This window comes from Vombatus ursinus, unplaced genomic scaffold (assembly GCF_900497805.2).
Source record: "Vombatus ursinus unplaced genomic scaffold, bare-nosed wombat genome assembly UNPS02014768.1, whole genome shotgun sequence".
In the NCBI taxonomy this organism is placed as follows: Eukaryota; Metazoa; Chordata; class Mammalia; order Diprotodontia; family Vombatidae; genus Vombatus; species Vombatus ursinus.
Window position 1 is genome coordinate 19,528,975 of NW_020954546.1, and position 24,339 is coordinate 19,553,313.

General features: G+C 45.7%; 1 protein-coding gene and 1 long non-coding RNA gene across 3 annotated transcripts in view; one reads left to right on the top strand and one right to left on the bottom strand.

Moving 5' to 3' along the window:
- CRCP (CGRP receptor component) overlaps positions 1–17,426 on the top strand; it is a 50,624-nt gene extending 33,198 nt beyond the window's left edge. For both annotated transcript variants that reach the window (XM_027862431.1, XM_027862432.1), the window contains 2 exons: positions 6,444–6,501; positions 15,656–17,426. In XM_027862431.1, the coding sequence (XP_027718232.1) occupies positions 6,444–6,501; positions 15,656–15,766 (169 nt within the window). In that variant the 3' untranslated portion in view covers positions 15,767–17,426. The remainder of the gene's footprint in view (positions 1–6,443; positions 6,502–15,655) is intronic.
- A 386-nt stretch (positions 17,427–17,812) lies between these two features.
- On the bottom strand, positions 17,813–19,844 carry LOC114042744. The gene is made up of 3 exons (XR_003569016.1): positions 19,670–19,844; positions 18,987–19,217; positions 17,813–18,442 (listed from the first exon to the last, which is right to left on the bottom strand). It is a non-coding gene; the product is annotated as an uncharacterized LOC114042744 (long non-coding RNA).
- Positions 19,845–24,339: the final 4,495 nt, after the last annotated feature.

The window sequence follows — 24,339 nt, forward strand, 5'->3', positions numbered from 1 at the left end:
ATGGAAGGAAGGATGGAAGGAAGGATAGATGGATGGAAGGATGGATGGATGGAAGGAAGGATAGATGAATGGATGGAAGGATGGATGGATGGAAGGTAAGCTCTTTGAGGACAGGGTCTGCTTCACTCATCGCTTTTGTATCGGAAGCACGTTGCACAATGCCAGCCTGTAGTAGGAACTTAGTCAAGGTTTGTTTATTTGTTTCATTTTTTGGTAGCATTTTAACCCTCATTTCCAAGAAATTAGGACTTTCTTGGCTGTCGTGGGAATGTTTAACTCAAATCAACAAACAATTATCACAGTAACATCACAGATATATTTAGTCAGTCAACAAGCATTAATTAAGCGCTTACTGGGTGCCAGGCATGGTGCTAAGTACCAGGGATAAAAAGAAAAGCACAATCCCAGTGTTGGATCTCATGGAGCCGATATTGAGGGGACTTTAAAGGACATGTAGTGTAGTCCCTCCTGAATTTTACAGAGGAGGAAACTGAGTCCCAGAGAGAGGAAGCTACTCCAAGGTTACAAAGATAGTAAGTGGTGGGAATGGCTTTGGAACTCCCTGCATGAGGAAATCACCTCTTTTGAGCAGGTTGGCACCTTCTCTGGTCCTCCAGTATAAACATTTTCAGTGATGGAGAGAGAGAATTCATGTCAAAGGATCAGAGCTCTAGAGCTGGGAGAGACTTTGGAGGCCATTTGGACCAGCCCCTTCATTTTACAGATAAGGAAACTGAGGCCCAGGGAGGTTGGTCCAGAGTCTTTTTTTTTTTTTTTTTGGCGTTTATGTCCTCAGCACCCATCACAGTGCTGGACACATATTAAGTCCTGAATAACTGCTTGTCTGTTGTTGCCAAGGCTCACGTCTAATAGCGTCAGAGGTGAGATTTAAACCTAGGTCCTTTGACCCCAGAGCCAGGGACTGGTGGGAAACTTCAGTCCTCTTTGGTCTGTCCCCACACGTCCATTGGGAGCCAGGCCCTGATGTGTGCCACCTTTGTTATCACAGAACTGACCCGTCCCGTTCTCGCATCCTTCAGACTTCCTAGAAATGAGAGTAGACAGATGGCCCTTTCAGTGATGCTGCGTTCACAGGCGGTGACATCGCTGCTGCAGACTGGCTGTAAAAATTCTTTATTCTTAGGGGAGAGACCTTCTTTGGATTTTCTGAATGCGGCACCAGCTCCGGCTTAATCCAAGGCTGAACACTTAACCTCTAGCTTCTTAGGCCCAGTCTTTAAAAAAAAACAAAAACCAAAATACATAAACCTCTCATTTATATGGATAACTTTGTTTTTCACATCATCTTCATTTCTGAATGTATCCCTCCCCCTCCCCTACCTAGAGGGCCATTCTGAGTGACAACAATGAAAAGAGAAGGACTAAAAGAAAAAAATCGGTTCAGCAAAACCAGCCAGCACGCACAGTGTGTCTGATGGAGGAAGCCGTATTCCACTCCCATATTCCCCCGCTTCTGCGGAGAGGGGAGAGAGGAGAGAAAAAGAGAGAGAGAGAGAGAGAGAGAGAGAAGGAGACAGATGTGAAGAGGGGGAGAGAGAGAAGGGGAGGAGAGAGAGAGGAAAAGGAGAGAGAAGGGGGAGAGAGAAAGAGAGACAGAGAACAAAGATAGGGAGAAAGAACAGAGAGGGGGGTGTCCCTAGAGAGGAGAGAATATTGAGGAGAGAGTGACCAACAGTGTCAGAGGCTGCAGAGAGCTTAGAGAGAATGAGGATGGAGAAGAAGCTGTGCCCGGGAAGTCTAGCCCGTCTACTGAGACAGCCTGTTCTCTCTCCAGCTCTAGATGTGCAAGTTCCAATCCCAGCCCTGCCTTTTTCTGTGGGGGGGACCTTGGGCAAGTCCCTTCAGCTGTCTAGGCCTCAGTTTCCTCATCTGTAAAACGAGGGTTTAGAGTGGATAGCCGCTGACAGCAGTGACAGCCTTTCCTATGATGCCGTAAGGTTTGCAGAGTGCTGTAGAGAAACTAACTCATCTGATAAAGAGCATTTATTGTCTCTCAGGTCCTTCCAACTCTGGGTCGCTATGGATCTATTTACTTTTGTCCTTTCTCTTCCATTAGAGTATAAGCTTTTGAGTCTAATCATTAGGATATTTCTGCTTTCGTCAAGCCTAAATTTGCCTTGTCACGTGCGCCACCCATCGTTCCACCCTCAAGGGCCACAGGAGGGCCCTACATATGCTTGAAGACAGTGGTCACATCCTCCATTTTGTTCTCTAACCCAAACCCCTCCCTCCTTCCTTTCCTTTTCTCCCTCCTTCTCTTGTCTTTCCTTCCATTCTCCTTCTTTCCTCCCTCCCTGTCTCCCTCCCTCTCTCCTTCCTTCCTTCCTCCCTTCTTTCCTTCCTTCCTTCCCTCCCTCCTGCCCTTTCTCCCTTCTTTCTTTCCTTTTCTTAAGTTAAATTTGGTTTTTTCCAGTTAGTAGAAATATTTTTTCTCTCCCTTCTACCCTCTTTTTCCCACTGAAAAAACAAACCAACCAAAGAAAATAAACCAAACTTTTGTAACAGTTATGCATGGTCAGGCAAAACCAACTCCCACACTGGCTGTTCCACAGACAGACCATCTCATTCTGCGTCTTGCGTCTGTCCCTGCTGTGGCTGGCCAGTTCTTTCAGTGATGCTTTTATGCTGCAGTCTGGTCCTTGGCCGTCCCTGCTGAGCTCTTCTGGATGGGCGTCACGGGTGTAAGTGCCCTTCCCAAGTGGAACAGGACATTCCTTACCCTAATGTTCTGTGGGGGCAGGCTTGTGGGGGAAGAGGGAGACAGCAGTCGGTCAGCAAACATTTGTTAAGTGCCTCCTAGGTACCAGGTACTGTGTTAAGTGCTGCACATATATACAGAACGAATTAAAAATAAATACAGGTTAATTAAACAAGAGTCGTTAGGGATGGGGGTCCTTTTGTTTGCCCCATCCATTTCAGTTACTCTCTGGATCCCACTGAATTAAGAGGAAGAATCTGCTTACTCCTTGCTTCCTTCTGTCCCTCCCAAGCCCTCCTGACAGCTTCCATCATAGCCCCAAATTACCTTGTATATGCTTTGTATATTCCTATATAGGTACATACTGTCTCCATTGATAGAACATAAGCTGTAGGAGGGCAGGGCCGGTTTCATTTTGATCTTTGTAAGTCCAGGGCCTAGTGCCATTCCCAGAACATGGTAGGTGCCTAATAAGTGCGTATTACATGATTGATGGAGCTCTGGGTACCACGTGGTTTTCACTTTGGTATTCCGAGTGTTCTGCTCATAGTAGCCCCTAATCAGGGTTTGATGCATTGACATTTTGTGGATTCTTCCTTCCTTCACAGCGTTTCTTCCTGCCTTCCCTCCTTCCCTTTATTTACTGCTGTTTCTGCCATCATCTGCATCCCCCTACACCTGGATACCTGTACTTGCCTCCCTTCTACCAGGCTGAGTCACCGATTTTCTAGATTTATATTCTTAAATTTTAATAAATTGTTAGTTAATTAATATAGAAACATTATTAACTAATAAATGTTAATTACCATTCCTACTGTGATTATGTCCTTGCCCTGCTCAGCAGCTTTTAGTAGCTTCTTGTTTGCCTGTAAGACAAAGTCCAGAATCCTTGGCCTGGCATTCAAGGCCCTCCTTGCTTTCCTTCTTGAGCCTTATTCTTCTTTGCTTTTCCATGAGACTGCTCTTCCAGCCAAACCAGTTCATTCAGTTCTCTCCATGGAATGTACCCAGAGCTTTCCCTCAGCTGCTTCCTTGGCCCTAGGATGTCGTGATGACCTTGGCGAGTCTCTCTGCCTCCCAGAAGCCCACCCCCATCCTGCAGGGCCGGACTCAGGCCCCTCGGGCCTCTAACGCTTCCCCTTGAACATCTTGGCTGGAGGCAGTGGCTGGGCCGTTCATAGCCACGGATTAGAGCATCCTGGGTAAGAGATCATGGGAAACTTAGAGGCAATTGAGTGCAACTCCTTCATTTGTAGATGAGGAAACTGAGGCACAGAGAGGCTAAGGGAGTGTAAAGTTAGGGGTAGGGTCTTCATAGTTCTGAGTCCACTGGGCTCTTCACCACATCATGCTGTCATAATGCATGATTCTTTGCCATCTTTCTGTTTTGAGACATTATGAATGAATGACAGAGCGTTTATTTTTTAATTTAATTTTTTAAACATTTCTTTTTTCCCCTTTTCTTTTTTTCCCTTTGGAGGCAGTTGGAGTTAAGTGACTTGCCCAGGGTCACACAGCTAGTATCTGAGGCCAGATTTGAATCCAGATCCTTCTGACCCTAGGGCTGGTGCCCTATCCACTGTACCGACTTCATTTTTAAATTTTGACTTCCAAATTCCCTCCCTTCAGCCCCTCTCACAGCTATTGAGAAGCTAGCAGTGTGATACCTATTATACGTATGTGTTATTCTTCTTGTTCCATTGTTTTAGTAGCACCCAACTCTTTGTGACCCCGTTTGGGGTTTTCTTGGCGAAGATACTGGACTGGTTTTCCATCTCCTTCTTCAGCTCATTTCATAGATAAAGAAACTGAAGCAAACAGAGGCTAAGTAACTTACTATAGAGTAAATAACAGACTGACTTTTAAAAGTTTATTAATGTCTTTATTTTTATATCCTTTTCATTACCCACTCTCTTCTCCTCCATTCTGAGAGCTGTTCCTATAATGCAGAATAAAAAGCAGCTCAACAAATCTGAGCACCACGTCCCTTCAGTCTGACAGCATGTGCAGTTTCCTGTATCCTTAGTTACAGGCTATTCCACCTAGAACTGTAAGAGATCTTAGAGGCCATATGGTTTGACTTGATTTTTACATGTGAGGCCCAGGTTGATGAGGGGACTTCCCCCAAGGTCATGCAGATGTTAAGCAGCAAAGGTGAGATTTGAATCCAGGTCCTCTGACTTCAGAGCTCGTCCAGGTACTTTTCATGGCCTCACCTGCAAAGGAGGAGATGTGCGTTCCAGTAACTCTTCTTTGGTGCCCAGCCTGGGCATTCTGGTTACACAGCCTTCGGTTCCTGTGTTTGCTATCGCTGCTATTATAATTCTTTCTGTTTACCTTGTTGTAGTCATTGTGTATGCATCTTGTTTCCTGTTCTGTTCATTTTGCATCAGTTCATATAAGTCTTCCCACCCTTCCCTGTATTCTCTATTCATCATTTCTTTTTTTTAAATATAAAACAAAATAAAAAACCCCAAATGTCATTTACACAGTAGAACGTAGGAGAGGATTCAAAATATATAGCAATAACTTTTCATTTCAAGAACGCCTGTATGTGAAGTACTGTGCATTATGTTGAAAGCTGTCCGTCTTGTCTTTGCTTTCTTGTAGGTTTTCTTTTATTCTCTGCTGTACACTTTTTACTTTGTTCTTCTTTCCCCCTCCCTCCCCTTTACCCACCACCCCAGGGCTGCAATTGAGCATTCGATATATTTATATATAGGTATTGATATATACATGTACATACCTGCACACATATGTATAAACACATACTTTCCCTAAGAAATTCTACTCCTAATCTTTGTTTTTATGTTTATATCGCTCTCTTATTTTCCTGTCTCTCCTGACACTTCTGCTTTACTTCTGCCTGCTACCTTACCCTGCTATTACTTAACTTACCCTCACTCTAGCAATCGCTCCCTTATCCTCCCATTCCCCTAAGTCTAAACCCCCTTCTATGTCCCCCTTTTTACCTACTCCCACACCCTCCCCTCTGTTCGTCATTTCTTGCAGCATTAAGATGAGATATACTATTACTTGCCACAATTTAACAGGCCACTTTTGAGAAGGAGTGATGAAATGCCTGGTTAGGAACTTAGTGTCACAGAGCTGGAACTCGAAGGGACATCTAGGTCAACCCCCTTGTTTTATTGACCAGGCAAATGAGAGTTTTCTGCTCTTTCTTTGTTCAGCTCCAGATTGCTTGGAAAGGACTCAAAAAATAATAGCTAGGAGCTGGGCAGCTAGCTGGTACAGTAGATAGAGTGCTGGGCCTGGAGTGAGGAAGCCCTGAGTTCACATCTGGCCTTAGATGCTTCCTAGCTGCGTGACCCTGGGCAGGTCCCTTAACCTTGTTTGCCTCAGTTTCCTCATCTGTAAAATGAGGTGGAGAAGGAAATGGAAACTATTTCAGCATCTTTGCCAAGAAAACCCCAAATGGGGTCGTGGAGGGTTGGACCCAACTGAAAACAACTAAACAACAATAGCATTTGTATAGCGTTTTATAAAGGCTTTTAAGTATAAGGTACCTGCCAAGCACTTTACGAATATGACTTCATTTTATAGAGGTAGTTTTACAGATGAAAAAAGTGAGGTTAAGTCAGAGAGATGATAAAGGTAGCAAGTGTCTAAGGCCAGACTTGAACTCATAGCTTCCTGACTGTAGATGCAACGCTCAGTGGGCTCTACCTCCAGGAGTGTGAAACGTGTCGGTTGCTTTTGACAGGGCAGAGAAGCTGCAGCTGCTGAATCACAGACCCATGACTGCTGTGGAGATCCAGCTGGTGAGTGAGCCCAAGCCGCTGGGGCTTCAGGGGAGGAGTGGGAAGGAGCAGAGGCTGAAGCCGCTTCCCAGAGAGGGCAGAGGCAACCTGTTGTCTTTAAGGGCATCTTTCCTTCAAGGGCTGTCTTGTGGAAAGGGGGTGAGACTTGCTCCTGCTTGGCCCCAGAGGTGGGACTGGGGAGTGGGCTGGGGCTTAGAGACAGAGTGAGGCCCACCGTGGGAGCTCTCTAGGTCCCTGCTCCCGGGAGGTTTTCAGACAAAGGCTGGCCGACGCTTCTTGTCACTTAGTTCGTAGACGTTCAGGTCCAGGTTGCTCCAACCCATAGATTCTTTGTCTCTGCCTGAGCTTGGGATCTATCAGATCCACCGGAGGCTGAGAATGAGCCAGAGACGGTAGGAGCTAGGATCATAGGGTCACCAATTTAGAAGTCATCTAAGCCCTCTTCATTTTACCAAGGAGGCCACTGAGGCCCGTGAGGGTGAAATAAATTACACAGGTAGTAATAATAATAATAGCTAATGGTTCGCATTTATTCATATAGCGCTTTAAGGTTGGCAAAACACTTTACAGTATTTTCTCATTTGACCCTCACAACAATCCTGTGAGATTGGATCTGTTATTACCCTCAGTTTGCAGGTGAGGAAACTGAGGCTGAGAGAGGAAATTTGCTAGTAAACAAGCATCTCAAACAGGATTTGAATTGAGGTCTTCCTGACCTCAAAGCCAGTGTTCTTTGTCCTGTACCAACTGTTTGGAGAGAACTGGGATTAGAACTCAGGTCTTCTTATTTTAAATCTTTCCACTGTACCAGACTGCCTAGATTTGTCCTGATGGGGTCATTTTTTAAGGATGTTAAGAAGCAGCTGGTTCGTTGACTGGCTTTTTAGAAAGCCACATTGACTTGGCATGCCGATGGGCCTTGGGGACCAGCAAAGCCGGTGGCCTCTTTCCATGCACTGATGGGGGAAGGGAGGTCCCATTGTGGTTGCCAATAAACTGTGTCGTCACTGGAGTGTCTGCTGATGAGGTCCAGAGATGTAAGTTCTAACGCCATTTGTATCAAGACACCGTAACGACCTCCTTGGGCTCTGCAGGATATAATTCTTAATGAAGTCAAAATGACTGGCTGTTTTCAGGTCAGCAGTCCCCTGCGTTGGCCATCAGAAACTTTGTTTGGAAAGACAATAAAGCAAAAAAAAAAAAAAGAAAAAGAAAAAAGCAGATTTTGGAGATAAATGTACAGTAATCGACTCTGCTCTCTGGGTCTGGGTCTTTTCTGTTCCAAATTGCCTTGAGATAATAAATGTGCCTTCACTGAAATTGAGAAAAGTGTTCAAGAAAAAAGGACACAGAGAACCTAAAATGCCTGGCCTATAGATGCCTTAGAATTGGGTGTTTAAGGGGAAAAGGGGTGGGGAATGGGGATAGATACTGGACCTGTTATTTCATTGGTATAAGGAACTCCCAGGTGAGGAAACGCCCTCTACCAATGCAGGTCAGCACCCTTTCTGCCTCGGGTCAGACAGTCAAAGGGCGGACTTCCTGGCCTCAAGGCTGGCTCTCTACTGACCACACCATAGTGCTTCTTTTTTAGTAGGGGAGGGGAAGAGGCAATAAATTTTTTAAAGGACCATGTAGGATATCGTTTTTAAATGTTGCTGAAACTGCTCAGCAGCTGCATGGGTAAAGAGCTGGCCTTGGAGTCAGAAAGACCTGGGTTCAGGTGCTGCCTCTGGCATTAACTGGTTATGGGAACTTAGGTAAGTTAGTAGTGGAAAGAGCACTGACTCTTGAGTGTTGCACCTTGGGCCGAGCTAGAATGGACCTTAGGAGTCATTAAGATGAAGAAACAAAAGCCCATAGAGGTCAACTGACTTGTCCAGGGTCACTCAGCCAGCTATCCCCTGTGGTAGGATTTGAACCAAGGTCATCCTGACTCCAGGTCTCACATGCCACCTAGTCTCCCACCACCTCTCCTTCACGGGCCTAGAAAAAACTCCTAAAGGTTTAATTTTTGTTTCTGTGTTGACAGAAAAGCTTCTGTTATTTCCTGAAACTATTTTGGCCCTTTTTAAACAGACAGAAAAGTTAAATTAGAATGCCAGTCTCCCCCAGGTGTGGCAGAGATTTTGCCCCTCCCCCACTTTCCCCAAGAAAGCAGCTGCTGTTTTTTACCTGTTTGACCTCAAAGACTCTGAGCTTCAGAGGGCTTAAGCTTGAAAAAATCAGCCCCCGAAAACAAAACACCACGAGACCATGACTCTTGTCCCACTGGGTGACAGGTCCCAGGCTGCGTCTCCGTCTCTTCCGCCAGCGTTAACCAGCACCATGTGCTGTTCCTGGCTCAGGGACGTGAGGGGATGGCAGGGAGGAGGGGGAGGGGAGAAGAGGAAAGGGGGGAGGAGAGGAGGGAGAGGGGGAGGGCCTGTGCTTGGAACTTGGACCACTGTGTGATGGTAACTTGAAAGGAGTACAGCGGCATCCTCATCCTGGCCTGATCTCTGAGATTCTTCCCCTCCCTAACATGTTCTCTACCTCTGCCCTCCTCAGAGAGATCCTTCCTTCCTTCCTTCCTTCCTTCCTTCCTTCCTTCCTTCCCTCCCTTCTTTCTTTCCTTCTTTCTTTTTCTTTCTTTCTTTCTTTCTTTTTCTTTCTTTCTTTCTTTCTTTCCTTCCTTCCTTCCTTCCTTCCTTCCTTCCTTCTTTCTTTTTCTTTCTTTCCTTCTTTCCTTCTTTCTTTCTTTCCTTCTTTCCTTCTTTCCTTCCTTTCTTTTTCTTTCTTTCTTTCCTTCTTTCCTTCTTTCCTTCCTTCTTTCTTTCTTTCCTTCCTTCTTTCCTTCTCTTTCTTTCTTTCCTTTTCTTCTTTCCTTCTTTCCTTCTTTCTTTCTTTCCTTCCTGTCTATGGCATTCTTTTCCTTTCTCAAGATTTTCTCCCTCTAAGATTCTCTCCATCTGTGATTCTTTCACTTCTCTCCCTCTCCTCCCTTCCTTCCTTCCTCTCCCCCACCCCTCATGAGAGCTTCTCTCTCCTTTCTCCTCTCCTCCTCTTGCAGAAGCTCTCCCTTGCACCGGGGTAGTAACATCTCCAGGACCTCTCTAGTACTTTCTGGGGCAGCAGTACAAGTGCTTAAGGATCATCACCTACCCCTAGAAGAGAGGTTAATTAATTTCATCCTGGGCAGCCAGATGGTACAGTGCATAGAGTGCTGGGCCTGGAGGCAGGAAGGATCTGAGTTCAAATCTGGCCTCAGTCACTTACTAGCTGTGTGACCCTGGGTAAGTCACCTCATCCTGCTTGCCTCAGCTTCCTCTTCTGTAAAATGAGCTGGAGAAGGAAATGGCAAATTTCTCCAGTGTCTTTGCCAAGAAAACCCCAAATGGGGTCGTGGATCTCATGCTGTGAAAGTGGAAAATGGAAGGGGGCTGAGGCTTTCCACGTGGCCATCTTTCGACTGTCCCTTTCCCCAGCACCAGGAAGCGTTCTCACTGGTCGCAGCCGGCTGGCCTCTCCTCGTTGCCCTTCTCTTACTGGCACTCCCACCCTTCTCATGTGTACATTTTCTCTGTGGTTTTATGTGTCTGGTTATCTTCTTTCCTCCAGGTAGAACATAAGCTTTCTGGAGGCAGGGGCTGTAACCCTTTGTACTCCCACGGACCCCCTGGGTGCCTGGGGGAAGAGCACGGACTTTGGAGTCAGGACCTGAGCTACTCTCTTTCCTTCCTCCACCATTTATCATCTCTGTGCCCTTGGACTTAATCTCTCTGCTTAAGTGAGGTGGTCATCTCTAAAGAAGAGGGGTGGAACTAAAGGGTGTCTGGGATTCCTTCCAGCCCTGAGGCGGAGATCTTGTGAATTGCTGAATTTAAGGGAGAGTCTGTATCTTTTGGACCCTGGAATTGTAGTCATTCCCATTCTGCTCCAGTTATATAACCAGGATCAATGTCAGGACTTAAGGTTTTAATAATATAATAACTTTTTTTCTTCATATTTTTCTTGTTGAAATGATTTGCCAAAGTCCTCACTCTGTGTAGGAAGGAAGGAAACAGGCATTGATTAAGCTCTTACTGTGTACCAGGCACATGCTAGGTGCTTTAGAAGTATTACTACCTCTTTGATCCTCACATCAGCCCTACTAAGGCAGGTGCTGTTGTTTTCCCCATTTTACAGTTGAGGAAGCTAAATCAGATAGAGGTTCAGTGATTTACCTGGGGTCATACAGCTAACAAATGTCCAAAGCTGGATTCGAACTCAGGTTTTCTGACTCCAGGCCCAGCGCTCCATCCACTGTGCCACCTCGGGTTAGGAGGGGCCTCTGAGCTCATTTGCTTACAGGCTCATAGATCTGGAACTGGAAGGGACTCTGGAAGTCATCTGATCCAACTCCTTCATTTTACAGATGAGGAAACTGAGGCAAACAGAGTTAAGTGACTTGCCCAGGGTCACACAGCTAGTAAAGGTCTAAGGCCGGATCTAAATCAGGTCTTCCTGACTATAAGCACTGTGCTTTACACATATTATTCCATTTGATATCATTTATAGCACAATAAAACTAGAATTAGAAGGGGCTTCAGGGGGTAGCTACCTGCCTTGAAGTCAGGAGGACCTGAGTTCAAATCCGACTTCAGACCAAACACTTGACACTTTACTAGCTGTGTGACCCTGGGCAAGTCACTTAACCCCAATTGCCTAAGGGAAAAAAAATTAAAATTAAAAAAAGGGGGCAGCTAGGTGGCACAGTGAATAGAGCGCCGGCCCTGAAGTCAGGAGGACCTGAGTTCAAATCCGGCCTCAGACTGAACACTTGTCACTTACTAGCTGTGTGACCCTGGGCAAGTCACTTAACCCTAACTGCCTAAAAAAATAAAATAAAATAAAAATAAAAGAAGGGGCTTCTATTCCAGCACCTTCATTTTACAGATGGAGAAACTGAGGCCCAGGGAATTCAGGTGACTTGCCCAAAGACACATAGATAATGTTTTGAACCCAGGTTCTCTGAGTCCAAATCCAGTGTTCTGTCCCCTGATTTGAAACACTTCATTTCCTGTTAAAGTTTTATTAACTTTCCTTCCGGGGCATTTGCTGGTGCAAACAAGGATGGGCTGGAGCGTGCCCAAATGCACTCTGAAGAGCTGATTATTAAATTTTATGTGTTAGCACACATACCGTGGAAATCAGCGAACGGTACAAAACGGGGCGAGTTTGGTTTTTTTGTTTGTTTGTTTGTTTTTTGTTGATTGTCTCTACTTAAGAACGTCATGGAGAAAGTGCTGAGAGTGAAGATTAAACTTCAGAGTGTGTTGTGGGTACATTTTTTTCCTCTACAGAGCTGGTTTACCAGCACACCCCTGAGTACAGGTGTCCCCCCGATAGTGCCCCAGACTTAGAGTTAAAAAGACCTGGTTTAGAATCCTGACTCGCAGACTTGCTGCCTCCTGTGACCCCGGGCAGGATGTTTAACCCCTCTGAGCCTCAGTTTCCTCATCTGTAAAGTGGGATTAGGTATCCTCTGAGGTCCCTTCCAGCGCTGATTCTGTGACATCATCTTCATCGTCATCATCTTTCCCGCTCCTTCCCCCTCCCTCATCTCTCCCCCTCTCTTTCCCTTTTCGGGGATTTCTGTTTGTTGGGTTTCAAGATAATGGGCTAATGCTGCTGCTCTTTTTCAATGCCCAGGCGTGTTGTGAGGATCCCATAAGACAGCATTAGTAAGGCACTTAGCCCGATGCTCGGCACATAGTAGGTGCTTAATAAATGGTTATTCCCTTCTTCCACCAGATGCCAAGGCTGAGACTGTTGTTCCCTAGGTGGGGGTGCTGTGGGATTCTGCTCCGGGGGCCCTGCCTCCCCCCCCAGGGCTGGATGGGGGCCCCTTGGCACTGACTTGGGCCTGGCACTCACAGCTGGTCCTCCGTTGGGGCATCCTTTCTGTTAGCGGGGATTACCACCCCTCCCGTTGATGGAGCCTCTGCTTTGCTTGGCTGTTCTCTGTTGTTCTTTTTGTTTTTGGTGAGGCAGTCGGGGTTAAGTGACTTGCCCAGGGTCACACAGCTAGTAAGCGTCAAATGTCTGGGGCCGGATTTGAACTCAGGGCCTCCTGACTCCGAGGCTGGAGCCACCTAGCTGCCCCTTGTTTTCCGTTATTCCTGAAGTGGTTCTGGAGGAAGATGGCCTTGGCTGATGCCTCTCCCAGTCTCATTTTTGCCGGAAGTCTCCTCCCCTTTCCCCAGTGCCTTCCCCTCTCCTGCAGCCCAGGAGAGCATTTGATTCCTTTGGCTCCTACCTCCCTGTTGACTCCTGTTGAGCTTGTGGTCTGCTAGAACCCTCAGATTTTTTTCAAATGAATCTTGTTTGTTTGTTTCCTTAGCCATCTCTTCCCCACATTGGATCCTATGTCCTTTTCCTGAGATATTTCAATTACAGTTTCTGAGATAAGTGATTTGACACTATGAGGTCACTCCGGACAGGAGAGTATACTTTTTTAAAAAATTGTAATTTGTGAACGTGTGTGTGTGTTGTGTCTTTGTGTTCTATATTGAGGGACAGACCTGATTTCCGTCGGTCCAGAACAGCTCGGCCCCGTTTTTGTGACGGGAGAGTAGGATGTGTTGTTACTTATTTAAGAAGGCAGGGTGAGAGTGGAGAGAATGAAGAAAAGATGTCTAATTGGTGATTTGGAGGCATGATAAGCCTTGTGCTTTGGGGGCCTCTGTGGGGGCGGCGGAGAGGTCCCCTTTGTGTCTTAGCTCTTAATTCAAGGCCCAGAAGGCCTGACCGCTGTCCCATCTGTCTAGGCCTGGGAGTAGAATGGAATATTATATTAATTCCATTGCATTAATATTAAGGCTATCTAAGAGAGCGTGCAGTAGAGTGCCTGCTCCTTGAGGGCAGGGACTGGGAGCAGCACCTAGTGCAGGGCTTTGCATACAGAAAGAGCTTAATAAGTGTTTGTGAATTGAATGGAAATGAAAGGAATTGATGTCATCTCTTGTACCATACAGTTGGGCAGGAAGGGGACTCTGAACTCAAAATCGTTGGCTCATAGGTTTAGAGCTGGGAGGGATCCCGGAGGCTAGCTGGGCGGGGCTGCCTTGCTTTACAGATGGGGAAACTGAGGCATAGAGTGGTTAAGTGACTTGTTGAGGGTCACACAGGTAGTCTGTGTCAGAGGCAGGATTTGAATGCAAGTCTTCTGACTTCAGAGCATCCTTGTTGGTCCAGCCCACTCTGGGAAGGATTCACCAAACTTCGAGACAGTTGGGCACCCGTTCTCATCATAAGCATCTTCATGGAGGGCATTCCACAGCTTGCTTTATTTAAACAAATCTTTAAAAATTAAAAGCGTCTTCTTTATTATCTATTCTGAATGCAGAGTTTGGCAGCTTTCCCCCTCTTCTCTGGCCCCCTGTCCTCATGTAGCACTTTGCCCCGGTCTCACATCTCTTCTCTTTTCTTTATAAAATCTCATGGAAATGGGAAACATCTGGTCCCCATCCCCAGCATCCTAATCCTCTCCTAAGCCATGAAGACAGCTATTACACTTTCCTTTCCCTAGGTCAAATGGCCCAAACCCAGCCTTCCCCTTGCCCTGCTCCTGCTGGCGTGGGGCAGGGCTGGGGGCACACGGCACATGTGGCTCTTTTGCGGAGCAGGGCTTTGCTTGGGCATCTGGTCAATGAAACAGATTCCTCTTGGAGCGTTTGGCAAAGAGATCACATTCTTTGGGCCATTTGATCTTTTGAAAGGGATCTTTGGTGGGATTTTTTTCCCCCCAAAGCATGATGGGAGGCCACTGTGTTCTCCCTGACCCTGCCCAGGAAAGCCTGGGATGGTTCTCGCATGGCATGGGAGCTGTTCCCTGCTGGAGTTGCAGCTCTTGTTGTCTGACCTTGGGGACACGGCTTTCTTTGTGAGCCTTTGCTATCCTAACCTGTAGAGGGGCCAGATTGGGCAGCCTCCTGAGGCCTTTCCAGCTCGAGGCTATTAAACCCAATATACTTCTGCCCTTTCTGATCCCTATCTGCCAAGATTTCCGTTTACATTGTGGGTCTGAGTGCATTCTCTTTTCCCCTATAAACCTTCTCCTCTTCTGAACCTTCCTGCTTCTGGCAGGGGCACCTGGACGGCCAACCTTGGCATCCTCCTCTGCTCCCCACATGCCCTCCCCTGGCTCTCCGCACCATCCCTCCGTCTGCCCCCTTCTCTCCACCAGGCCCATCTCAGCTCTCTCCCAGACCATAGCAGCGGCCTCCCCGTGGGCCTCCCTGCCTCCAGTCTCTCCCCACTCCGGTCCGTCCTCCACATTAAATTTTGGTGGTTTTCTTGTGTCTCATTTTTTATCTCATATTTCTAGTATTCTTTCTAATTCTTTATTTTTATGTGCACCAGTTTTATAAGCTACCCAGTCATTAGTATAGGGGCCATATAGTAGTTTGAATAGCCTTAAGCTGCCCTAAGACTTTGGGGACCTCCTGTACAATTTATAAATAAGTAAGCTCGCACGTTTCGGGGGCAGGCGTGGATCTTTTGGTTGACGGGGATGTACCATCTAACAAACTTTGGACATGATTGTTCTAAAGTAAAATACAGATTCCTCGGCCGGGCCCTCGAAGCCCTTTCCGGCCTAGGTCCTGACTGCCCTGCCCCCATTCCCATCTACTCAGATACAGTATTCTCTCCCCCTCCTCAGTGCCCTCCCTTGTGACACAGAACTTTAAAAAAAAAGAGAGAAGGGTCTTACTCCATGTCGTGGCTGCTGTGGTTGTACCGATTCTGGCGTCTTTGCTTTAGAGATGGAGGGGACTTCAGAAGCGTCTTCATTTTATGGATCACCGAGACCCCCAGAGGGTAAGTGACCCACCCAGGGCCACACGGCTTAGAAGTGGCTGGGGCTGCATTGGAACCCAAGCCTTCCTGCCCTTTGAGAGGCTTAATGTGCTTGGATTCAGGAGGACCTGGGTTCCAATCCTGCCCCAGCCACTTGGACAGGCCGTTTAAACCCCTCTGAGTCTCAGTTTTCTCATCCGTAAAATGAGAGGGCCGGACCGAGCGCCCTCTGAGTTGCGTTGCGACCCCCTTCCTCCGTGCCTTTCCCTAGCCGCTGGTCCGCGGTGCCTCTGTTCCTTTTTAACAGGCTGATGGGTTTTCTCCCCTGCAGATGGTGGAGGAAAGTGAAGAAAGGCTCACGGAAGAACAGATCGAGGACCTCCTGCAGACTGTCACCAGCATCCTCCCCGGGGACCCTGAGGCCGAGCAGAAGCCCGAGTGACCATGAGCCCCAGGGCTGGGCTCCGCGTCGGCCAGGCGTTGGCTTTTGTGGAAACCCCCTCCCCTGGTGGTGAGGGCGGCCTGCTGAGAAGGGAGGGGTGCGGAGGGGACCGCCAGTGGGGGCCGGCTGGGAGCCAAGCCATCAGCCCCTTCTTTCTTCCTCGTCCCAGCCCCAGCTGTGAGCGTGTCCCTTGCTCAGCCGGCAGGGCCCTGCTGTCCTAAGCGCTTTCATATGTCTCTCCCCACAAAGGGCCTTCTCTCCAGCTCCCCTTCCAAGCGCCGAGGATGGGGGAGCCTGATTTCTCTGGGCTGTTCGGGCGGCTTGTATTGTTATTCTGTTGGAAAACCATAAAGCAGGAAAAGAAGAAACGCATAATTAAAAAAACCACACATTTTTCCCAGTGTACCATTTGAATGAATTTAGCCAGCCTTTTCTTAAATTCATTTTATTAATAATGCCTCTTGTCTCAAGATTGGAGTCCTTCAGTGGAGACAGCTGTAGCTTAGTGGTTAATTCAAAGGCCTGGGTTCTGGTCCCGTCTCTGACTCATGCTGATTGTCTGACCCCAGGCACGTATGTAGCCTCTCACTGCCATAGGCTACTCTCTCAGACTGTAAATTGCATTGGTATAGAGGGATTCCTTGTATCAGTGAAATCTCCAATCTAATCTTTCAACTTATTTTTTGGAGCTCTGCCATCCAAGGTGGAACCCTTTCTTTTCTGGTTGTTGTTTTTTTTTTTTTTTGGTTAAATTTTATCCAATTAACAAGCATACATTTTCTCTGCCACCCCCCGCCCCCAAATCTTTGTAACATATGCAAAACAGCTTCCCACACTGGCCGTGTGTCCAAAAATGTGCCTCATTCTGCATATTGAGGCTGTCATCTCTCTGGAAGGGGTGGGTAGCGTTCTTCGTCATTAGCCTGAACCTTCTCTTTTTACAACAAAACCCAATTAAGTAGAAACGGCCGGATGTGGTGACTACATGTGTCAGTGAATTGTAGGAAACCTTTATCTAGAGAGGAACCGGGAGGGGAGGATCCCACCAATGGCCCCTCCTGTTCCTGGGCCTGATTGAAAATCCCTAGCTTACCTGTCCCACCCCAAGGCTAGACACCTATGGATCATAGATTTGGAGTCAGAAAGTCCGCAGAGATCATCCAGTCTGGCCCCTTCATGTTAAGGCCCAGAGAGGCAAAATCACCGGCCCCGGGCCAGAGAAAAGTAAGAAGAGGAGAGCTGGGATTTGAACCCAGGGTCTTTAACTCAGAGCCATTTTTTTCCTCTGCTTCTCCAGCCGGCAAATTAAAGGTAAAAAGATGGCTTTCTGCTTAAGAGCCAGACACTCGAGTCGTAGAAATGAGGGCTGGGAAGGGCCATAAAGCTCCTCTGGTTCAGGCTTGGCCCCAAAGAAGAGAGAAAATGCATCTCCCTCCATCCTTGGCAGAGGTGGGGGCCTGTGGGTGTGGATCACTGCATATACTGTCAGACTTGGTTTGTGTAGCTTTGTAAACTCCTTTTTTTCTTTTTTCACTTTTTTTTTTTTATGAGTAATGGCTTGCTGGATTGGTGGGGTCGGGTGGGGAAGAAGTTGAGAAATTTAGAATGGAAGATTATGTAAAAGACAAAGATAGAAATAAAAGGTTTTTTAAAAAATCCAGTCCTACTTCATTTTAATTGTAATTTATTGATCTAGTTTAATTGACACCTCCTTTTGCTTTTATACCACAGTCATAGGACCCTGACACCCCCAGCCTGGCTCCAAACACTTCCCTTGTCACAAAGAAATTCAGCCACCTCACATGCTGACCACATTATTATGCCACTTTGCATTTTTTTTGGTTGATTAGTTGTGTTTGACTCTTCATGACCCCGTTTGGGGTTTTCTTGGCAAAGATACTGACGTGCTTGCTGTTTCCTTCTTTAGCTCAGTTTTGCAGATGAGGAAACTGAGGCAAACAGGGTAAAGTGATTTGCCCAGGGTCACCCAGCTAGTAAGTCCCTGAGGCTGTATTTGAACTCGGGTCTTCCTGATTCTAGGCTTGGTACTCTATCTACTGCGCCACCTAGCTGCCCTTTACAGATGAAGAGCTGGGATTTGAACCCAGGTCCTTTGGCTTAGTCCAGAACTCTTTCCCTGGTCTTTGAATGTGAACCACCAAATTAGTTCATTATCAAGTGAAAAACTCATTCCTGTTCAGCCTTAGCCACAGGTATTCGGCCTGAGTGAGGATTCTGGGTAGGCGGTTCTTCTCTGCCACAAATGTCAGGGCTATGGTGCTTTCCTTAAAAGGGGTCATTATCATTCCAGATCTGTGCCTATGTTTTTCCGGAAGGTTCTCTTCTTTGAATGCCATCATCCGGAACACTGATGTGGCAGTTACCCAATTAGGTCCCTGTGGGCTGAGCCGTATCGTCCCCTCCCAGGATGAAGCTGAGCCAGCTTACGGTCACCTTGGAAGTGAGCAAAGTATTCATCTGTCGGTTTGTCTGGCACACTGAGTGTTGACCATCAGGCTGTGCATGTATTCCTGTCGGTGATGCTTTCTTTTGAATTAAGGTGTGTGAGGTGATTTCCTGGACGACAGCCCTCTTTACTGCCCAGTCCATTGAACGATAAATCATTCCAGGTGTCTGCTAAGCTCCAGGGAAGCCTTATAACCCTTGAGCAGTTGGCTTTGTGGATATAGAGAAAGAAAGAAAGAAAGAAAGAAATCCAGCGTTAGGGCAGTTAGCAGGTATTTCTAGGAGCCATTATCAGGAATATCATTGTCATCAGTGAGGTCCTAACTGAGCTAGGTTCTGTACTGAATTCATTTACGAAGATCCAGTCATAAGAGTGTACATTTGAGGGTGAGAGAGACCTTAGAAATCAACTAATCCAACCCCTTCCTTTTACAGTTGAGGAAACTGAGGCACTGAGAAAAGAAGTGAGATGCCCAAAGTCACTTAGAACCTGACCATGAGCCATCAAGGGTCTTCTAGATAATGTACTTGGACGCTACAATGAACGTGAACAAGAGAGAGTTTGAGAGTTAATTGTATCCTTGGCACTAAAGCCTGATGTCTGCTTACATTCTTTCATGCCTTTAGCTTTTGTAAATCCAGGTACATTTACCCCGCCTCCCTTCCCCCAGGTCGGGTGGAAAAGAGAGTGTGGCACAGTAGAAAGAAGACTTGTGAGGGGTTAGTATTCCTCCAGCTTCTGTTACCTACTCACTGGAATTACGGCAGATCATCTCTGCTTTCCGGGGGGTCAGTCTCTTCGTTTGTCCGGGGGTAGAGTTGAGTCCATCGGGGAAGTGAAGAGATCAGCAGAGAAACTGACCATGTAAGAAGGCACCAAGACACCACGTCCTTCTCCTCCCTACCGTCCCTTTTTGGTTTAGTAGAATCACAGAGCTTCAGAAGTGGGTTGGCTGAAAAGATGACCGTCTAAGGCAACCTGTATCTGAATAAGAATCCCCTCTTACCATCCTTTTAAAAAAATTAATTTATTTTTGTTACATTTTAAGTTCTGAACTGTCTTCCTCCCTCCCTCCCTCCACTAGAGAAAGCCACCGTTTGACACAGATTTATAAATTATGTAAAACCATCCTATGCATACTTCTGCTTATCATTTCTTTCTCTGGTGGTGGATAGCATCACCTACTTTTTCCATGGTATCTCCGTCCCCATCCTCTCCCAGGGAATCATCCTTTACAATAAAGAATAAAGAGAAAGAAATAGCAAAACTGACATATCGAAAAAGTCTGCTCTTATATTCGGTATTCTGTGTCTGTGTCATCCCTTCCAAAGACGTTGGGGGAGGTAGACTTCTCATGTCTCTTCTTTGGAGCTAAGTTTAGTCTTTATAATTCCACAGCATTAGATTTTTATTGTTTTGTTGTTTTTTCCCATTACCTCGTTTTAGTCGTGTGTGTATATTCTTTTCCTGGTTCCACACGGAAAGGGAGGAAGAGGATTAAGAGACATTCTTAGAACACGTGGTGAAGAGGTTGAACGCCTGCTGAAATACTTCCGGAATGAGCAGATGTCTCTTTGTCGGCAGTAGTAAAGACCGATAACAGATATCCATCCTGTGGGTTTTGTCGAATGTAACTGAAGTGGTTTACTTCTAGATGGAGCCCAAGAAACCCCTGAGGTACAAGAGGAGAGGCCAAGAGCCTTAGGATGGGGACGATCATGTGAACCCATCCAACAGTATGGGAACAAAGATGCCTTGCACATGTGGATGAGTCAGCAGGTTGGTTTGTGGAAGCCACGAGGGTTTTGATGGCAATTCAGGACCAAGTCAATGACACCAGAAATTACAGAAGTGTTATCTGTAGGAGCTCCGACCTAGTGACCAATGCAGATCAAGGAAATGGTGGAGACGGTGCAGCACTTCCCTGTAGCTGGCAAAAACTAAGCACCTGCTGAATACCTATAATTATGTGAGCTGCTAGCTAAAATAATACATTAGAAACTTATCTTTCACAAACAATCTAACAGGTGACAAATCTCTATCGTACAAATAGATCTCAAGATAGAGAATTCAGCCAACAAACTATAAAATACTAAATTTTATCAGGATAGTGGGGCAATTAGGTGGCACAGTGGATAGAATGCAGGGCCCTGGGAGTTAGGAAGACCTGAGTTCAAATCCAACCTCAGACACTAGCTGTGTGACCCTGGGCAAGTCACTTAACCCTTTTTGCCTCAGTTTCCTCATCTGTAAAATGAACTGGAGAAGGAAATGGCAAACCATTTCAGTATCTTTGCCAAGAAAACTCCAAGTGGGGTCATGACTGAACGGTTAAACAGCAAATCAGGATAGTAGCTTCTCCTTAGACGGTTTCTATCAGAATTCCATTTGAAAAAATGAGAATTTTTTTTTTCTGGTTAGTTCAATTGAATGAGCATTTATTGAGTCACTGCCCTATGCGCAGGCCTTAGTATGAAGTACTATGGCAGACACCAGTAGAGCAGAAAATATCATTTCTGCCCTGAAAGATGTTTACAATCCAGTTGTGAAGCACATATATATATAAAGACCCCAAACCACCATACCCCATTTTAGCTCTTGATAATTTAAACTAGGTGAGAACACATCTTGACCAGTCAATCAATCAAAAGACCTTACACCAGCCTTTAAATTAGAATGCTACACAAGAATTATATTCAGTAGACTGATGAAATCTCACCCTGCCCCAGAACCAAAAGATCATCCATAAGTTATCAAGTGAGTTTAGAAAGGAGGGATGTTCCAGAGATTGGAGCATGTGGCTTTCCAATACATTCCTGAGGAGGAACCACCTGGAAAGAAGAGGGGGGAAGGAAAGAGGCCTCTCCTTTGTCCTTAGCCAGGTGTCCTTCCCATCCCTCTTTTTTTTTTTTTTAACATATATCCAGATGTTTATAATTCACAGAAACACTATACATAGTACCACATATGGTACAAAGATTATATGTGTCTGTGTAAACACACACACATTTCTTGTACCTAATTCTTTGCTTGTTGTCTTTTTTTATTAATTTATTTTTAGTTCTCAACAATCACTTCCATAAACATTTGAGTTTAAAAATTTTCTCCCCCTCCCTCCCCACCTTCCTCCCAAAGACGACGTGCAATCTGATAACAGGCTCTACATAAACATTCCTATTAAACATGTTTTCACATTAGCCATGTTGTACAGAAGAATCAGAACCAATAGGAGGAACCACAAGAAAGAAGAAACAAAACAAAACGGAAGAAAAAAAAAAGCAAATAGTATGCTTCAGTCTGCATTCCAACTCCATAGTTTTTTCTCTAGATGTGGATAGCATTTTCCAGCATGAGACTTTTGGAGATGGCTTAGATCCTAAGAAGGGGTTTTCTAAAGCACAGAAATCTCTCTCTCTCTCTCTCTCTCTCTCTCTCTCTCTCTCTCTCTCTGTTTTACACACACACACACACACACACACACACACACACACACACACACGCACACCTCTCCCTACTCCATGAACTCTTTTGCCTTACCTCCAGGATCAAATATAAAATGCTCTGTTTGGCATTCAGAGCCCTTCATTGGGCCCCTTCCCACCTTATACTTCTCTCCCATCCATCTACTGTGCCATCCAACTCTTGCCTTCTTACTGTTGCTCCCACTCTGTCCCTCTCCCGACTGTGTGTCTTTGTACTGACTGTTACCCCTGCTTGGAATGCCCTTCCCCATCCCCTCTGCCTTCTTAGCCTCCTTCAAGATCTATCTCAAATCTCACCTTCTACAAAAGGCCCTTCCAGGTCCTCCACACTCTTAATGCCTTCCCTCTGAGATTACCTCCTTCCGCTTTATATGTATCTTGTATGTACCCAATTATTTGGATGTGGTCTGTCCCATTAGACTGTAGGCCCCTTGAGGGCAAGGACTGTTTGTGCTTTTTCTTCATATCCCCATTGCACTTGACCCCATGTCCTATAAGGTAGGCAGGGTTGGGGGTTATATCTATTTTACAGATGAAAAAACTGAAGGCATGAGAAGTTAGCTAGTTAAATGGTTTATTTATTAGCTAGAAATTAGCTAGTTAAATTTCCTGGCTACTCCATTTTTGCTCCTCTGGAGTACTAAAGCAGATGAGATGGGGGAGAGGGAAGAGTCTTAACCCCGCCTTGAGTCCCCAAAACATGGATGAGACCATGACACAGTTGCCTAACTCAACTTCACCAGGCCTCCCTTCCATGTTGAGGCAGTGGGCCCACGGTAAGAAGCACATGCCAATGGATGTGAACCAAGTGAGTGTGTTTGGAAAAAATGTTTGCTAACAAGCAGTGATGGGAAGGGAAATTGGGAAAATTGATTGGACCACTTCAGTGAGATCCTGGTTGGATGAGGATGGCCGTGGCCTGCTCTCCCACCCCCTCAGCTGGCCCAAACAGCCTGGGCTTGATGGGGAGATCTTGGAAAGGAGGGCTTGGTGCCCCCAGAATCTTCCAGGCAGCTGATGTCTCATTCCCCTGCCGCTGCCGGCCAACTCTTCTCCCTCAATGCTCTCATTGTCTCCTTGAGGCCGAGGCTGTGTTTGAATAGTTCTGGGGCGAGACACTCTGAGTTCCAGCTGCCTTTTTTTGATGTGGATTGGCTGTCATTTGTGAGCTCCTGAGACCAGTCTCTAGGCTAAGTCTGGCTGTAGTATGCTGGGGCTCTGGACCGAGTGGTATGACAAACTCTGTGGGGCATCTCGAAGTGGCTGGAATTCTCATGTTTCCTTCTGGACCCCAGCACCTTTAAGGAATAAAGAGCCTGGTCCTTATTCCCTCTGACTATTCACCATGGTTTAAAGGAAAGTAGTAATGTGTATGGTAGAAACCAAGTCAACCTGGAGAAGATAATGAAGAAATACTTTGTCTTTCTTTGGAGAGGTGGAGGACTGTGGGTTTGGAGTGCTGTATACAGTCACACACTTGGTCTGTTGGTTTTGCTTAACTGTGTTTTTTTTCCTTTTATTACAAATGAAGGAGAAAGGGTATATCCAGAAACAACTGCTGACTTGAAAACAAAAGTCACCAATATAATCTTGAAAAAGCAACAACAAATTAAATCAAGTCCATATGCTGGGCAGGTATTCTATAACCTGATTGAGAGGGAATAATGGAATAGTATCTGGAGATTTGGATAGAGAGGAAAGAAGCTGGATTTGGAGGCAGAAAGCCCCGGTGCCAGTCCTGGCCCCGGCTGTGGGACCTTTGGAAAGTCCCTTCACCCTCGTGAGCTTCATGTGTCAACGAAAGGGAAGATTAGATTAGGAAATCTCTTAAAAGCCTGGCCATCTCCAAATCTCGTGAAACTCGGGACTAGTCATTTCCTCTCTGAAACTATTTACTTAGGGAAGTCATCTGAAGTCTTTGAAAGTCAGTTTCTTTACTAGCAAAATGGGTAACAGAACAGCCAGAACTTCCTGACTTCTGTAGGCCTGGAGAATGAGTTTCTTTTGATTGGCTGCCAATAATCCCAGAAAATTGCTGGTTACTCATCCACTGGTGTTTCAGGCTGGGTGACGGATGAGGTTGTCATCCCCACTGTATAAACCACTTTACAAACCTACAAGTGCTATTGATGTTATTATTACTGTCATCATCACCATCATTATTATTATCAACAATATTGGTTATAACAAATATTGTTAAATACCAGTAATAATACAGTATAAAGTATAATATTAGTAGTAGGATAATATTTAGTACTGTATATACACTGTATATAGTAGAGTATATAGTATATGTACTATATGTAGTAGGGTATATAGTGTATGTACTATATATAATATAGTTTATGGTGTATGTACTATATGTAGTATAGTGTATGTACCATATGTAGTATAGTATATGGTATATGTACCATATGTAGTAGGGTATATAGTGCATGTACTGTATATAATATAGTTTATGGTATATGTACTATATGTAGTATAGTGTATGTACCATATGTAGTATAGTATATGGTATATGTACCATATGTAGTATAGTTCATGGTGTATGTACTATATGTAGTAGAGTATATGGTATATGTACTATATGTAGTAGAGTATATGGTGTATGTACTATATGTAGT